Source organism: Phyllobates terribilis, unplaced genomic scaffold, assembly GCF_046119375.1.
Source record: "Phyllobates terribilis strain yellow unplaced genomic scaffold, ASM4611937v1 Scaffold_3__8_contigs__length_932513732, whole genome shotgun sequence".
In the NCBI taxonomy this organism is placed as follows: domain Eukaryota; kingdom Metazoa; phylum Chordata; class Amphibia; order Anura; family Dendrobatidae; genus Phyllobates; species Phyllobates terribilis.
This window is the reverse complement of record NW_027362763.1, coordinates 621,345,559-621,363,272: the sequence shown is the minus strand read 5'-3', so window position 1 is coordinate 621,363,272 and position 17,714 is coordinate 621,345,559. Positions and strand designations below refer to the sequence as shown.

The following is a 17,714-nucleotide window of genomic DNA, read 5'->3' as shown; positions in this document are numbered from 1 at the left end:
GTGCATAGGCAGAAAGCTGCCAATCAGTGGTGGGGTGGGGTTATACAGAGCTCATGAATATGGAGGACTGCATGACAGCAGGTTTACAAATCCTCTAGAAATAATCTCCTGCTGATTAAAACAATGATTTATCGAAACTATCGCCGAGGATGAGGATGGAAATAGCGGGACTACCATCACCACAGTCAGTGTCATACTGCCTCACCAGGCAGGCTGCCATCTGGTCTCACAACTCCGCAGCCCGGCTGGCCTCACTAAGTCACAGGTTGGCTGCAGTCTGGCTTCATTACGCCATAGCTGCTGCCATCCAGCCTCACTTCTCCGCTGCCCAGCTGCCGTTCGACCTCACTACACGGCAGCCTGGCTGCCATTTGGCCACGGTTCTTACACTATCTGACGTAGTCAGAGCTTCACAGTTCTATCTGTCCAGACATTCCATTCCTTGTTGATCATTCCTGTATGCTCTTGCAGCGGTCGGACCGCTTCTGGTGGAACAATTGCCTGCCGGTTTCGATCTACCATCGTGGAAGATCAGGCTAAGTTAGGGCACTCCTGCCAGGGCATGGGTCACTCTTCCCGTATGGTAGAAGCATCCTGGGTCATATGCCTCCATGTGTCTGTTCTTCTATTCCAAAGGGCCACTATTTAGTCTTCAGTCCACATTTTTGCAGAGCTCATATCTTTGTGTCAATGGATGAAAGGGTACTGCAAGCGGCAGCTGCTCTGATGATAACCTAAGGGATTGCATTTATTCCTTTTGCAGTATTTTTTCCACCCTACAGATTGCTTTACGGCGTCCCTTAGTTTCTGTGTTCCCAAGTGAACTGAAAGAAAAGAAAGTAGGATTTTTGGTATTCAATGTAAAATCATTATCGTAGCCTTTACTGGGAAACACAGCACCCTCCCTTGCTTGGGTGGTCTTGATTTTGCTCCTCCTATTGCTGTTGTACTAAATAAATAGCTGGGTGTAATAGATGTATTCTTAGTATCAGCCTTTAGGTGGCAGCATATTACTCATGGTTTCTGTGTCCCCAATGAAGACTCCAAGAATGCGATTTTATGGTATCAAAATTCCTATTTTTTCATTTATTTTTTTGCCATCCCAACCACTCTACACACAGTACTCAGTGTATGAAAAGGAACAGCGAAACTGCTGCTAGCTACTTGACCGTTTTATTAATTGAGACCTAGTTTATCATTTACAATGCTGGAGCCCATTTCAGAATTCTTCTGTTGCTTGATATATCTCCCTTAATAACTTTTATAAATTCATGGAAGGAGACACTGGCCGTATATCAATGACTGAAGGGGTCTTTCATTTTTGTAAAAGTGAACCGTAATTGTCTCTTGTCATGTAAAATTAAAACATCTGAGTCCAACATCGACTTTCTGCCACTTCTCCAGTCTCAGTATTTAGCCTGCAGCAGTGATTTCACATCAACCGATCTCATCACCGCTGCAGCCAGTCGCTAAGCTCAGCGGCTTATGCCATATACACTGGCTAAGCTCAGTGATTGGCTGCAATGGTGATGTTGTTGCTGGACCTAGGGAGGGCGGGTGCTGATCTGATATATTGCATGACAGGAAATGTTTGTGGTACACTTTTCTATGAAAAAAAATAGCTTCTATATGATAATGTTATTGCAATATGACATAATGGAAGTTTTTGTTTATTTTTCAGAAAATGATGATGAATGTGTAACAACTGAACTGCATCGCAACCAGAGTTTTCCAAAAGCAGGACTCAAATCGATATCCCTCAAGGGATCATATGGTTACTCACTAGAAGCAGAGATCCTACTGGTCCCTCATAGACCTCCTCCAAGGGTGCCTAGTTCTCAGCCAGATCCCCATCAAAGAACTACTGTTTACAATGAAGTAAGAGTATGTTATTCCAACTTTAAGGATAATTGTGTCATAAAATATTGTGTGCTTTTCATGTCCATCATTGTTTACATTCAGAGGTGAAAAACATGTCCTGGTCATGTTCATCTGATAAAATGTAGTATAAATCTCCTGACTTATGCTCTAAATATGTCCATAGGTGTCCTATTGCTGACCACTACAATAGACAAATGCTAAATTTAAGGCACCACTCCAGCGTTTTTTTAATTGCAATACTGGAGTGGTGCAACTAATCTGAGTTCCCTGAGCCTATTCTTATACTTACCAGCCACCATCTTCAGCTCTTCCCCTTGCTGCTTCAGTCCCGCACCGCCATCTTGTGACCACAACTTCTGTCTGGTCACAAGCTCTCAATGTAAGTCTATGAAAGTCTTGTTCTGGCTCTCGCAGACTTAGGCTATGTGCCCACGATCATGAAGGGCAGCGTTTTGGACGCAGCGTATTTTTGCTGCTTCCAAAATGCTGCGTTCTAATCACGCACTTAAATCTGCATGTGTTCAGGGAACTATGCGGATTTATGGCATCTAATGACATTCTATTGTAGAAATTTCTGTACCAGAGGCTAGTGTCTCCGCTACAGAAATTGACATGCTGCGGTTTGTAAACCCTCTCCGCAGGTGAGTTTACGCAGATATAAGCATAGTGGGCATGGAATTTCTATAAACACCATCCACTGTGCTTGTTATGTAGAATGCAGTGTTTTAACGCTGCGTCCAAAACGCTGCTCTTCCTGATCGTGGACCCTTACACTGGAGTGATCTGGCAGGTCACAAACTGCTGGAGTCCGACCAGAGCTGCGCTGATAAAAGAGGAAAACGGCGGCTGCTAAGCATGAGACTAAGTGCATATATAATATTTACTGCTATGATTATTCTATTTAATTATAAAGGCCCAAACACCAAAAAATGGGAGTTCGTGCTTAGCTGGAAAAATAAGTTCATATATAGAAAGAGAACCTTCGGCACAGAACATAACAAATTGCAAAAGATCCAAGTTCAAATATTTATTCAGAAGTTCAAAACCAAGAGGTGAGTAACAGATATAAATTCATCCAATGTTTCGGCTAACACGCCTTTGTCAAGATTACCTGTACAATACAAGCATAAAGTTAAATAGAAACATAGGACAAAAAATGGAAAAGTGAAGTCTAAATAAACATGGGACACTCCTAAATGCTGGTAAAAAAAAAAACACAAACTGAAATATTTCAATTTGATTGCATTGTTTCGAACAATATCCATAATGTCATATAAGGTCATTTCAGAGGTATGAGGAGATCCTATTCACTAGGTAGACAAAGGATATCTAAAGAACTATAAAGTCTACAAAACAAAAAAATTAATTAGCATATATCTTGTAGATTGTGAGCCCTCGCGGGCAGGGTCCTCTCTCCTCCTGTACCAGTCGCCGTCATGTTTTGTTCAAGATTATAGTAATTGTTTTGGCTATGTATACCCCTTTTTCACATGTAAAGCGCCATGGAATAAATGGCGCTATAATAATAAATAATAATAATACAAAACAAAATGAGAGCTAAAGACATCCCTGGAAACATATACATGTATCTCTGCAAATATGCATGCATTGTGCAAGACATGAGTATCATCAGAATGGTTCTGAATCATGTCTGATTCTATTATACAGGATAATGTAAGGTAATATCTATAATATAACCGGGGATGCGTGTCTCTGTCTGAAGCCTTTATAGACTGCGCAAGCGCAACACGCCTGTGCAGTCTGGCTCCAGACAGAAGCACGCATGGAGCCGTTACAGGTAAGAGGAGTGTATGGCGCTGGAGATCGCGGTATGCGTAGACACTGAACGCATACCACGATCTCCGGCGCCATGCTTTACATACTTACCTGACTGGGAGGAGCATTGCCGCGGCGCCTCTCTTCGCCAGACACTGGGGCAGGAGTGAGGCGTCGGAATCCGCGCATGCGCATAGCGCTATCCGGCGCCATTTTACTGAAGACACATTTGCAGTGTGTCTTCAGCAAAATGGCGCCGGACAGCACGGTATGGGCACGCGCGTACTCCGGCGTCGCACTCCTCCCCCGGCCTCCAGCAGAACAGGACACAGCAGCGCTGGAGCACAGGGAAGAAAGGTGAGTATAAGTGTTTATTTTTTTGTATGTGTCCAGCGTTAAAGGGATGAGGGGTGCCATACATATCAGGATTGGGGGGTGAGGGGGCCACACATACCAGGATTGGGGGATGAGTCTGTCACGCATGCCAGGATTGGGGATGAGGGGTGCCATGCATACCAGGATTGGGGATGAGGGGTGCCATGCATACCAGGATTGGGGATGAGGTGTGCCATGCATACCAGGATTGGGGATGAGGGGTGGCATGCATACCAGGATTGGGGATGAGGGGTGCCATGCATACCAGGATTGGAGATGAGGTGTGCCATGCATACCAGGATTGGGTATGAGGTGTGCCATGCATACCAGGATTGGGGATGAGGGGTGCCATGCATACCAGGATTTGGGATGAGGTGTGCCATGCATACCAGGATTTGGGATGTGGGGTGGCATGCATACCAGGATTGAGGATGAGGGGTGCCATGCATACCAGGATTGAGGATGAGGGGTGCCATGCATACCAGGATTGGGGATGAGAGGTGCCATACATACCAGGATTGGGGATGAGGGGTGCCATGCATACCAGTACTGGGGATGAGGGGTACCATACATACCAGAATTGGGGATGAGGGGTGCCATACATACCAGAATTAGGGATGAGGGGTGCCTTGCATACCAAGATTGGGGATGAGGGGGCCATGCATACCAGGATAGGGATGTGGGGGGGCCATGCATACCAGGGTTCGGATGAGGGGCCATGCATACCAGGATAGGGATGAGGGGTACCATGTATACCAGGATAGGGATGAGGGGGATCATGCATATCAGGATGAGGGATGGGGTGCCATGCATACCAGGATAGGGCTGAAGGGTACCATCCATACCAGGATGATGGGTACCAACCATATCAGGATGAGGGGTACCATATATACCAGGATGAGGGGTACCATACATACCACAATAGGGATAAGGGATGGGGTACCATGCATACCAGGATTGGGGGTGAGGGCTGCCATGCATACCAGGATTGGGGGTGAAGGGTGCGAGTAAGAGAATCAAGCCCACAGGTAAGTCCAGCAATACTCCAATAGACTGCCCATAAGAGAAGACCTAATGCTAAGTACAGAACACATATACATGTCCTATCGAAATCCGGTGTTATAAAAGAGGCTGTGCCATGGACAGCATGCTCCCCGGGTTTAAATAGTGGATGAAATGCTGTGCCACATCACTTCCGGTGTGTATGTGCGGAGGGGACCGTACGTACAGGTGCGCATGCACTGGACCCGAAAAGAAGCCGAGGAAAGCCGAAAAGTGCAATGACAAGTGCACATATCTAGTCCTCTAGAACAGATACTGGACTTAGCAGATCATATATGTCAATACATTATTACAGTAGATAAACTGTCAATCATACACGTGGTGAAATTTCACCCTCAGCCTATCAACCAGGGGTGAGCGCATCACTGGGTCACACCCGGCTGCAGCTGTAACTTGACATAACATCAGCGGATGTCAGAGCCGGCTGCTGCCAGCAGTCACGTGATGCCTGGTGAGCAGTCAGCAATAGCGCCACTCACAGGCAAGACTCAGACCAGAAGATATTTACAAAACAACTTATTTCCAACATTTAAATACATTGGGGCATTATCTATAGTAGTGGACAACCTCATTAATGATAAAAATTCATCAGTATCAGGACCAAAGAATGAGCGTTACAACCAATAGTATCTTTATTCACAGTATCAAACTGTGACACTATAATGATTCGTATATATTTGTATACTAAAAACATCTAATTCATAGAGTATATATGTCCACTAGATGGCGCAATGTGAACACAGTTATACTGTTGTGGTATTGAAAGTAAAAATATGTTTTCCACACTAGAGACTTAGTGAGATATTAGATAACAGATACCATCAAAAGAGTAAGCTAGAGATATCCCTATATACAGTGCTGGCCAAAAGTATTGGCACCACTGCAATTCTGTCAGATAATACTCAGTTTCTTCCTGAAAATGATTGCAATCACAAATTCTTTGGCATTATTCTCTTCATTTAATTTGCTTGCAAGGAAAAAACACAAAAGAGAATGAAGCAAAAATCAAATCATTGATCATTTCACACAAAACTCCAAAAATGGGCCAGACAAAAGTATTGGCACCCTCAGCCTAATACTTGGTTGCACAACCTTTAGCCAAAATAACTGCGAACAACCCCTTCCGGTAACCATCAATGAGTTTCTTACAATGCTCTGCTGGAATTGTAGACCATTCTTCTTTGGCAAACTGCTCCAGGTCCCTGATATTTGAAGGGTGCCTTCTCCTAACTGCCATTTTGAGATCTCTCCACAGGTGTTCTATGGGATTCAGGTCTGGACTCATTGCTGGCCACCTTAGAAGTCTCCAGTGCTTTCTCTCAAACCATTTTATAGTGCTTTTGGAAGTGTGTTTTGGGTCATTGTCCAGCTGGAAGACCAATGACCTCTGAGGGAGACCCATCTTTCTCAAACTTTGCCCTACATTATGCTGCAAAATTTGTTGGTAGTCTTCAGACTTTATAATGCCATGCACACGGTCAAGCAGTCCAGTGCCAGAGGCAGCAAAGCAAACCCAAAACATCAGGGAACCTCCGCCATGTTTGACTGTAGGGACCGTGTTCTTTTCTTTGAATGCCTCTTTTTTTTCCCCTGTACACTCTATGTTGATGCTTTTTCCCAAAAAGCTCTACTTTTGTCTCATCTGACCAGAGAACATTCTTCCAAAACGTTTTAGGCTTTCTCAGGTAAGTTTTGGCAAACTCCAGCCTGACTTTTTTATGTCTCGGGGTAAGAAGTCGGGTCTTCCTGGGTATCCTACCATACAGTCCCTTTTCATTCAGATGCCGACGGATAGTACGGGTTGACACTGTTGTAACCTTAGACTGCAGGGCAGCTTGAACTTGTTTGGATGTTAGTCGAGGTTCTTTATCCACCATCCGCACAATCTTGCGTTGAAATCTCTCGGCAATTTTTCTTTTCCGTCCACATCTAGGGAGGTTAGCCACAGTGCCATGGGCTTTAAACTTCTTGATGACACTGCGCACGGAAGACACAGGAACATTCAGGTCTTTGGAGATGGACTTGTAGCCTTGAGATTGCTCATGCTTCCTCACAATTTGGTTTCTCAAGTCCTCAGACAGTTCTTTGGTCTTCTTTCTTTTCTCCATGCTCAATGTGGTACACACACGGACACAGGACAGAGGTTGAGTCAACTTGAATCCATGTTAACTGGCTGCTAGTGTGATTTAGTTATTGCCAACACCTGTTAGGTGCCACAGGTAAGGTACAGGTGCTGTTAATTACACGAATTAGAGAAGCATCACATGATTTTTCAAAGGGTGCCAATACTTTTGTCCACCCCCTTTTTTAGGTTTGGTGTGGAATGATATCCAATTTGGCTTTAGGACAATTTTTTTTGTGTTTTTTTCATTGAAGACAAATTAAATGAAGAGAATAATACCAAAGAATTTGTGATTGCAATCATTTTCAGGAAGAAACTGAGTATTATCTGACAGAATTGCAGGGGTGCCAATACTTTTGGCCAGCACTGTATAGTGGTACCTATATACACCAGCAATGTTGCTGGAGTTCAAACATTCAGCTGGCCAACTATTAACTGTGGAAGGTTGTGGAGTTGCTGCTATGATGAGTAAATGCACAATGGTAATTAGATTTATATTAACAACTTTCCAGAGTTAAAAACACAACTCAGCAAAAACCTTCCAAACGGGCAACAAAGCTACAGTGCATACTGCTCCTCATGTTAGGATCAACATGAGGCAGAGATCTAAATAGAAACAGGCAAACAAGCAATATACTGCTACTCATGCTAGGGTGAGCATGATGCAGAGATCTAAATAGGGTAAAGGATATATATCCGCTGTCTCGCTATTCTCGATGAAGCACATGTGATCATGGGCCTTTTGGCTGCATCTCTGATCAGTCTTCTCCTTGTTCGAGATGAAAGTTTAGAGGGACGGCCGGGTCTAGGTAGATTTGCAGTGGTCTGATAATCCTTCCATTTTAATATGATCGCTTGCACAGTGCTCCTTGAGATGTATAAAACTTGGGAAATCTTTTTGTATCCAAATCCGGCTTTAAACTTCGCCACAACAGTATCTTGGACCTGCCTGGTGTGTTCCTTGGTCTTTATGATGCTCTCTGCATTGAAACAGAACCCTGAGACTATCACAGAGCAGGTGCATTTATACGGAGACTTGATTACACACAGGTGGATTATATTTATCATTACCAGTCATTTAGGAGAACATTGGATCATTCAGAGATCCTCACTGAACTTCTGGAGTGAAAGTAAAGGGGCCGAATAATAATGCACGCTCCACTTTTCAGTTTTGAATTTGTTAAAAAAGTTTAAAACATCCAATAAATTTCGTTCCACTTCACGATTGTGTCCCACTTGTTGTTGATTCTTCCCCAAAAAATTAGAATTTTATATCTTTATGTTTGAAGCCAGAAATGTGGCAAAATGTAGAAAAGTTCAAGGGGGCCAAATACTTTCACAAGGCACTGTATATTCAATGATAGGAGGTAACTAAACATATAGCCCGTATATGAAAATATAATTGAAATATTTTGATAAATTAGTAAGAAAAAAAGAGAAATAAACATTGCAGAATGATATCTGCAAATACACTTAAAATGGATATTAAAGTAACATTGTGAGTGAAAACTAAATATATCAGAGTGGGAGAATAATAAATATTTATGAATGTCAATGTGATTATGTGTAAACTAATTACATAAGACATGGGAATAAGTGTGAGAGTGAATTATGGCCGACCAAGACAACAAAAACAAACCAACAACATAAGAGGGGTTCGCAAGAAGTGAAAAGATAAATAAAAAGTGATGTGAAAAACCAAGTGTGAGAAAGTGGTGCCGAATTGACAGCATGGAGAAGTATGGTGTGTAAACTATGTGTATACAATAAGAGTGAGGAATAAGGTGTTACTGATTATGTGATGTGCTTACTTAATGGAATTTTCCCATGAACAAAAGTACATGTTAATCAATAGATCTTGGAATGATAATAATTTTCACAATTGGATTTGTTTAATAAAATCTTCCTGTGCTGAGATAATCTTATACATGTGCCCCTGCTGTGTACTGTGTAATGGCTGTGTCTGACCATGTACAGGAACATGGTCTGATCATACCACATCTCCTGGGCAGGGGAGGAAGCACAGGAGAGTATACAGATATTACAGCAGGAGATCACAGCTGATTCTTCTTGTGAGGCAAAACATTTCACTGTCTGTTTTTAAACAATGTTTTACTTCAAAGGAAGCATAGCAATGGATTGCAGCGGATACTATCTGTATACTCTTTTGCATCCTCCTCTGACCAGGAGCTGTGGTATGATCAGACCATGTTCCTGTATGGTCAGACACAGCCATTACACAGTACACAGCAGCGGCACATTTATAAGATTATCTCAGCACAGGAACATTTTATTTAAACACATCCAAATGTGGAAGTTGTGTTTTATTCCAAGATCTATTGATTAAAATTAACTTTCATTCGTGGGAAAACCCCTTGAAGACATAGACATAATTGTGAACATAACATGACCTCCTCCCTCCCACCCACCAATTCCCCCCACTCTGTCCATTTCTAGGGGAGCAGTGGTATAATGTGCGACATCTATCTGCCCACTTCTAGGGGAAACCTAAGATAAAAACAAAGTTAGCAAATATCCTATAGTAAATAAATAGCAATAGTGCATAAAAATAAGATGGGGTACTTGGTTAAAATAAGTTTAGGAACATCCGGAATAGGGTCACCTTTACGTGGTGGGATGGCGTTTACATTTATTTAATCACAATTATGTTAAGTACCCTATGTTATTTTCATGCACTATTGCCATTTATTTATTAATTTACTGCAGGGTATTTGCTCACTTTGTTTTTATCTTAGGTTTTGTCTGTTAAGTGGCCAGTGTGAACATGTGCCTGCATGTTGCATGCCTACCGACTTATATTAGCGTTCATCTCTTTAGGTTTCCACTTTCTAGGGGGGAGCAGTGGTGTAATGTGTGACCCCGCTCCACCCACCTCTATGGGAGCTGTGGTGTAATGTGTGACCCCGCTTTGTCCACATTAGGGGAGAAGTGTAATATGTGACCCTCACTTCCTCGATGTCTAAGAGAGCAGTGGTGTAATGTGTGGCCCTGCTTCATCCACTTATATGGGAGCAGTGGTGTAATGTGTGTCACTGCACCGTCCACTTCTAAGGGAGCAGTGGTGTAATGCGTGACCCCACTCTGTCGACTTCTTTGGGAGCAGTGGTATAATGTGTGCCTTGCTCTGTCAACTTCTATGGGAGCAGTGGTGTAATATGTGTCACCGCTCTGCCCACTTCTATGGGAGCAGTGGTGTAATGTGTGACCCATTCTGTCTACTTCTATGGGAGCTGTGGTGTAATGTGTGACCCAGCTCTGTCTACTTCTATGGGAGCAGTGGTATAATGTGTGACCCCGCTCTCTCTACTTCTTTGAGAGCAGTGGTGGAATGTGTGACCCAGTTCTGTCTACTTTTATGGGAGCAAGGTATAATGTGTGCCCCCCCATTCTGTCCACTTCCATGGGATATAGGGTTTTTACTCACTTGGATGCAACGGGAGACAAACAGGAAGCATGTTCCTTTAAAAGTCCATGTCTGTTTATTACATTAAAACTCAATTGAAATCGATCGCAGCATTCCGGTGGCAAGAGGAGGTAAGCGCCATACTTACCTTCTCTGCTGGCGTCCAGCGGCGTCTGAGTCCGGTCCCGGATGTTGCCATGGTGACCCGATGTCATAATGACAACATCCGGGTCACCAGGAGGCAGGAAGTTGCTTTGGTCATGCGCAGTGCATGACCAAAGTAATCCCCTGTGCAGCGCTGACAGGCTGCATGGCATAGGGAGCTGCTGCTCTCTATGCCATGCAGCCGATAAGGCTGCAAAAAGTGAAAGTCCCATAGTGGGACAAAGCGAAAAAGACATAAAAATGTCAGAAAGTGGAAAAGAAATTGAAAAAAAAAATTGTAAAAATATTTTTTTAAAAATGATGAAAAAAAAAACTAATAAAAAAAAAATAAAAATATATTGTACCCATAAATAAATAATCTTATGGAAAAAATAAAAATAAATACACATATTTGGTATCCCCGCGTCCGGAACGACCTGCCCTATAAAAATGTCCCGCTAGTTAACCCCTTTAGTGAACACGGTAAAAAAAAATAATAAAAAACGAAGCATAAAACAATGTTTTATCATCATACCGCCAAACAAAAAATGGAATAAAACATGATCAAAAAGACGAATGTAGATAAAAATGGTACCGCTGAAAACGTCATCTTGTCCCGCAAAAAAGTCGCCATACAGCTCCAACGGCCAAAAAATAAAAAAGTTATAGCTCTCAGAATAAAGCGATGCAAAAACAATTATTTTTTCTATAAAATAGTTTTTATTGTGTAAAAGCGCCAAAACATTAAAAAAATATATATAAATGCAATACCGCTGTAAACGTACTGACCTGAAGAATAAAGCTACCTTATCAATTTTACCACACGCAGAACGGCATAACAAACAAACAAAAAACAATTCCTGAATTGTTGGTTTTTGTTTATTCTGCCTTCTAAAAATCAGAATAAAAAGCGATCAATAAATGTCACATGGCCGAAAATGGTACCAATAAAAACATCAACGTGTCCCGCAACAAACAAGCCTTTACATGACTCTGTCGGCCGAAATATGGAAAAATTATAGCTTTCAAAATATGGCGACGCAAAAACTAGTCTTTGCAAAAAAATGCGTCTTTTAGTGTGTGACAGCTGTCAATCATAAAAACCCGATATGAATCTGGCATCGCTGTAATTGCACCGACCCGAAGAATAAAGATGTCTAATCACTTATACCTCACAAGGAACGGCATAAAAAATAAACTTTAGGGTTAGAGTTGTGCTAGGGTTAGAGTTGGGCTAGGGTTAGGGTTGAGCTAGGGTTAGGGTTGAGCTAGGGTTAGGGTTGTGCTAAGGTGTTAGGGTTGTGCTAAGGTGTTAGGGTTGTGCTAAGGTGTTAGGATTTGAACCTGTGACCCATTGCTTGCTAGTCTGTTCCTTTGCTGTGGAGCTATTCGGAACTTGTTTAACTCCTGCCTGAAACCATATGAACTTCGTCTGGGATAGAGATCATCACCTGCCCTGCTGATTGTTCCCGCCCTGATTGAGATTGATTGGACCTGCTATATATACCTGGCCCTGTGCAGCTTCCTGTTGCTGAGTATTGTGGTGCTCAGTCTAACTGAGTGAAGCATTATCTGAGCTCCTGACTTGGAAGGTGTTCTGCTGGCGCTTTCCTGCTTCTTGTGAAGACTCTGCTGTTCCTACCTCGAACTCCTATTGCCTAAACGAACCTGGTGCTCGTGTGTGATCCCGGCCGGCCCTTGCTCGGGCGGGCCCCTGCATCTGCTGACAAGGTGAACTACTACCGCCATATACTGCATCTTCTGACAAGGTGAACTACTACTGCCATATACTGCATCTTCTGACAAGGTGAACTACTACCGCCATATACTGCATCCCCAGATGTCTTCCCACGGTCAGGTCACCTGTACACATCTGCTCCGGCCACTGACCTCCAGTCCAGTATCGCCAGTAGCGTGACAGAATACTCAGCAACAGGAAGCTGCACAGGGCCAGGTATATATAGCAGGTCCAATCAATCTCAATCAGGGCGGGAACAATCAGCAGGGCAGGTGATGATCTCTATCCCAGACGAAGTTCATATGGTTTCAGGCAGGAGTTAAACAAGTTCCGAATAGCTCCACAGCAAAGGAACAGACTAGCAAGCAATGGGTCACAGGTTCAAATCCTAACATAAGGTTAGGGTTGTGCTAGGGTTAGGCTAAGGTTAGGGTTAGGGTTGGGCTAGTGTTAGGGTTGGGCTAAGGTTAGGGTGGGGGTTGGGATTTTTTCAGAAGTAAAGAAAAAAAAAATGACGACGATATGGCGACTAATGTTGAGCGCAAGTGCTCGCTACTTGAGTTTGCATCGGGTACTCGGGTATGCACCGAATATAGCGGATGCTCGAGTCTCCTCCCCAAATGTTTTGCAGCTTTTATAAAGCCCAAAAAAACTCATGGGGATTGCCTGCCATGCACGAGCAATCCCACATGTTTTTTTTGGGTGTCTAATAACCGTGAAACATGCGGGGCAGGGACTCGAGCATGTCACTTGAGCACCCGCGATACTTGATGCATACCTGAGTACCCGATGCAAACTCAAATAGCGAGCACTTGCACTCAAGACTAATGACAACTTATTCAATATGATGACCTAATGTTATCAAATTCTATGTCGTACCTCTGGTTTCAAAATGTTCACTATACCCCTTGATAAAATCCTGGAGGGGTGTAGTTTCCAAAATGAAGTCACTGGGGGGAGGGAGGGGGTGGTTTCCACTATTTAGGCACATCAGGGACTCCCCCAAATGCAAAATGGCGTCCACTAATTATTCAAACAAATTTTACATTCAAAAAGTCAAATGGCACTCCTCCCCTTCCGAACCCTGCCGTGCTCCCAAACAGTGGTTTTCCCCCACATATGGGGTATCGGCTTACTCAGGAGAAATTGCACAACAAATTGCATGGTGCAATTTCTAATGTTACCCTTGTGAAAATGCAAAATTGTGGGCTGACAAACATTTTTGTTGGAAAAATGTGAAAATTTTATTTTTATGGCTCAATGTTATAAACTTCTGTGAAGCACCTGGGGGTTCAGGGTGCTCACCACACATCTAGATAAGTTCCCTAAGGGGTCTAGTTTCCAAAATGGGGTCACTTGTGGGGGGTTTCCACTGTTTAGGCACATCAGGGGCTCCACAAACGCAACATGGCATCCGGTTATTATTCAAGCAAATTTTACATTCAAAAAGTCAAATGGCGCTCCTTCCCTTTCGAGCCCTGCCATGCGCCCAAACAGTGTTTTTTCCTCACATATGGGGTATCTGCGTCCTCAGGGGAAATTGCACAACAAATTTTAGGGTCAATTTTTCCTGTTACCCCTGCGAAAATAAAAAAAAATTGGGTCTAAAGTAACATTTTTGTGAAAAAGTTAAATGTTCATTTTTTTCTTCCACATTCCAAAAATTCCTGTGAAGCACCTGAAGGGTTAATAAACTCCTTGAATGTGGTTTTGAGCACCTTGAGGAGTGCAGTTTTTAGAATGATGTCACTTTTGGGTATTTTCTGTCATAAAGGCCCCTCAAAGTCACGTGAAATGTGATGTGGTCTCTAAAAAAAAAATGGTTTTATAAATTTTGTTGTAAAAAGGAGAAATCGCTGGTCAATTTTAAACCCTTATCGCTTCCTACTAAAAAAAACATTTTGGTTCCAAAATTGTGCTGATGTAAAGTAAACATGTGGGAAATGTTGTTTATTAACTATTTTGTGTGACATATCTCTATGATTTAAGGGCATAAAAATTCAAATTTTGAAAATTGTGAAATTTTCAAAATTTTTACAAAAAATTTCAGTTTTTTTTTTCACAAATAAACGCAAGTGATATCGAAGAAATTTTACCACTATCATGAAGTGCAATATGTCACGAAAAAACAATCTCAGAATCAGCGGGACCCATTGAAGCTTTCCGGAGTAATTACCTCATAATGTGACAGTGGTCAGAATTGTAAAAATTGGCCTGGTCATTAACGTGCAAACTACCCTCGGGGGTAAAGGGGTTAAGCAAGTATCTGCTTAGCCAGTCATGTGGGCACACAGGCTGGGTAGCGTCCAGTATCCTGTCTCGGTCTGGAAACAACACCACACAGGAGTCCTTCTCTGTCCAAACACACAGACCATGTGCTAAATAAACAGCCTCCATTTTATAGGCTGTTAACCACACCCAGAGGTGAGGTATGTGGGTAGCTGGACCCGCCCAACTCCAAACTACCCGTAACCTGGTCCCAGGTTCACCAATCAGTCCTCTTAGTGCTTACGTGCACTAGAGCAACACTCTGGGTTACATCAGAGAGGACAGCCATCTCTATGATACATACCTCCCATCAACTACGCGACCGTTAACCTTCTTACAGGGAGCAGTGGTGTAATGTGTGACCTCGCTCCATCCACTTCTAGGGGCTCTGTGGTGTAATGTATGAACCCGCTCTGTATACTTCTATGGGAGCAGTGGTGTCATGTTTTATTCCGTTCTGTCTACTTCTATGGGAGCAGTGGTGTAATGTGTGACCCCACTCCGTACACTAATAGGGGAGTGGTGGTGTAATGTGAGACCACGTTTCGTCCACTTCAATGGGAACAGTGGTGTAATGTGTGACCCCCTCCACTCCGGCTACTTCTGTTTGATCAGTGGTGTAATGTGTACCACTCATTGGGATTGGATACACGTCTCTGTGAGCTGTACAAAACATGATGCCATTAGATACGCAGCTCTGTGTTTTTTCACAGATGATGGGATTAGATACACAGCTTTGGGTTGTATCACAGATAATGAGATACACAGCTCTGGGTTTTATCACAGAAAATCAGATTAGATAAACTGCTCTGGGTTGTATCACAGATTAAATGGGATTAAATAAAACATGGAAGGTTTGGAGTCCATCTCTGCACTGCCAGCTTGTGAAGAAACATCGTACACCAGAAGTACTATCAAATAACTGTTTCTTTTATTTTTCTACTCGTTTCAAAGTGTAACCCACTTCAGGAAATAAAAAAACATATAACCATATTATATTTGTTTTTTTATTTCCTGAAGAAGAAGTGGGCTACACTTTGAAACTAATGGTATTCATTTAAAAATGGGATTCATCACCCATGCATTAAACAGATTCCATTATTGTCTATGGGTAATGGATGCCACTGATCGCCACCTGAGACTGTCGCAAATTAACATATACACCAGGAGCTTTTCTTGGCATATACATTTAAACCAAGTTGAAAAAAAAAATGATATGAACAGGGTTTAAGACCTGCAATCTATAAAAACAAATTGAGTATAAATGTTTCACAATTTTTATTTTTGTTTTAGGGTACGGTGAATGCAGCATTTGTATAGGATTCAAAACAATTCCAGTCATTTAACCCCTTAACGAACGTCGTAACGAATTTTCACGGCGCAGTTCAGGGTACTTATTCCTCAGCGCCGTGAAAATGCGTCGCTGAGGAATAAGCCTGTAGCGTCCCCCAGAAATTCTCCGTGGTCTCAGCTACCGGGGATAGCTGAGACCACAGAGAATATTATCAGGGCTGGTTTTTATGGCCCCCTGTCGCGTGATCGCCGTTATTCACTGAATAGCTGCGATCACAAAAAAAAGTGGGCCCGCGGTTTACAATAATTTCTACTCTGACATGATATACATGTCAGAGGAGAGAGAAATGAAGCCACCCGGTACCTCCGCTGTCCTCTGATCAACCCCCAGATCTTCCCCCCGGTGCTCCGGCATCTTGCTAGAGAAAAAAAATGGCGGGCGCATGCGCAGTGCACCCGCTGAGATCTGCCGTCCAGCGCTCGGTAATAACAGAGAATTTTCCCTACTGGTTCATTTTGATCACTGTGATAAACCTTATCACAGTGATCAAAATGAAAAAAATAATAAATCAAACCCCCTTTTGTCCCCCCCTTAGGTAAATAAAAATTATAAAATAAAAAATATATATTTTTTGTTAGGGTTAGCCCAGGGTTAGGGTTAGCCCAAGGTTAGGGTTAGCCTAGGGTTAGCCCAGGGTTAGGGTCAGCCCAGGGGTAGAGTTAGCCCAGGGTTAGGGTTGGGGTTGTGCTAGGGTTTTGTTGGGGTTGGGATTGGGAAGTAAAGAAAAAAAAAATGATGACGATATGGCGACTAGTATTGAGCACAAGTGCTCGCTACTTGAGTTTGCATCGGGTGCTGAGGTATGCACCAAGTATCGCGGGTGGTCTAGTCCTCGCCCCGCATGTTTTGCGGTTGTTATATAGCCAACAAAAACATGCGGGGCTTGCCTGCCATACACGAGCGATCCCCATAATTTTTTTGGGTGTCTAACAACCGTGAAACATGCAAGACGGGGACTCGAGCATCTCACTTGAGCATCAGCGATACTGTCATCCGAGCACCCGATGGAAACTCAAGTAGCGAGCTCTTGTTCTCAAGACTAATGACAACTTATTCAATATGATGACCTAATGTTATCAAATTCTATGTCGTACTTCTGGGTTCAAAATTTTCACTATACCCCTTGATAAAATCCTTGAGGGGTGTAGTTTCCAAAATTGTGTCACTTGTGGGAGTTTCCACTGTTTAGGCACATCAGGGGCTCTTCAAACGCAACATGGCATCCTCTAATTATTCCAGCAAATTTTACATTCAAAAAGTGAAATGGCGCTCCTTCCCTTCTGAGCCCTGCCGTGCGCCCAAACAGAGGTTTTCCCCCACATATTGGGTGTCGACATACTCAGGAGAAATTGCACAACAAATTTTGTGGCCCATTTTCTTTTGTTACCCTTGAGAAAATTAAAAATTTGGGGCCTGAAGTAAAATTTGTGTGAAAAAAAGTTAAATGTACATTTTTTCCTTCCACGTTGCTTTAGTTCCTGTGAACTACTTGAAGGGTTAATAAACTTCTTGAATATGGTTTTGATCACCTTGAGGGGAGCAGTTTTTAGAATGGTGACACTTTTGGGTA

The 17,714-nt window shown here is 42.8% G+C and overlaps 1 protein-coding gene across 3 annotated transcripts in view; it reads left to right on the top strand.

Annotated features, from left to right (window-relative positions):
• Positions 1-17,714, top strand: part of SYNJ2 (synaptojanin 2) — a 573,751-nt gene that overhangs the window by 548,837 nt on the left and 7,200 nt on the right. For all 3 annotated transcript variants that reach the window (XM_073671522.1, XM_073671524.1, XM_073671525.1), the window contains one exon: positions 1,682-1,878. In XM_073671522.1, the coding sequence (XP_073527623.1) occupies positions 1,682-1,878 (197 nt within the window). The remainder of the gene's footprint in view (positions 1-1,681; positions 1,879-17,714) is intronic.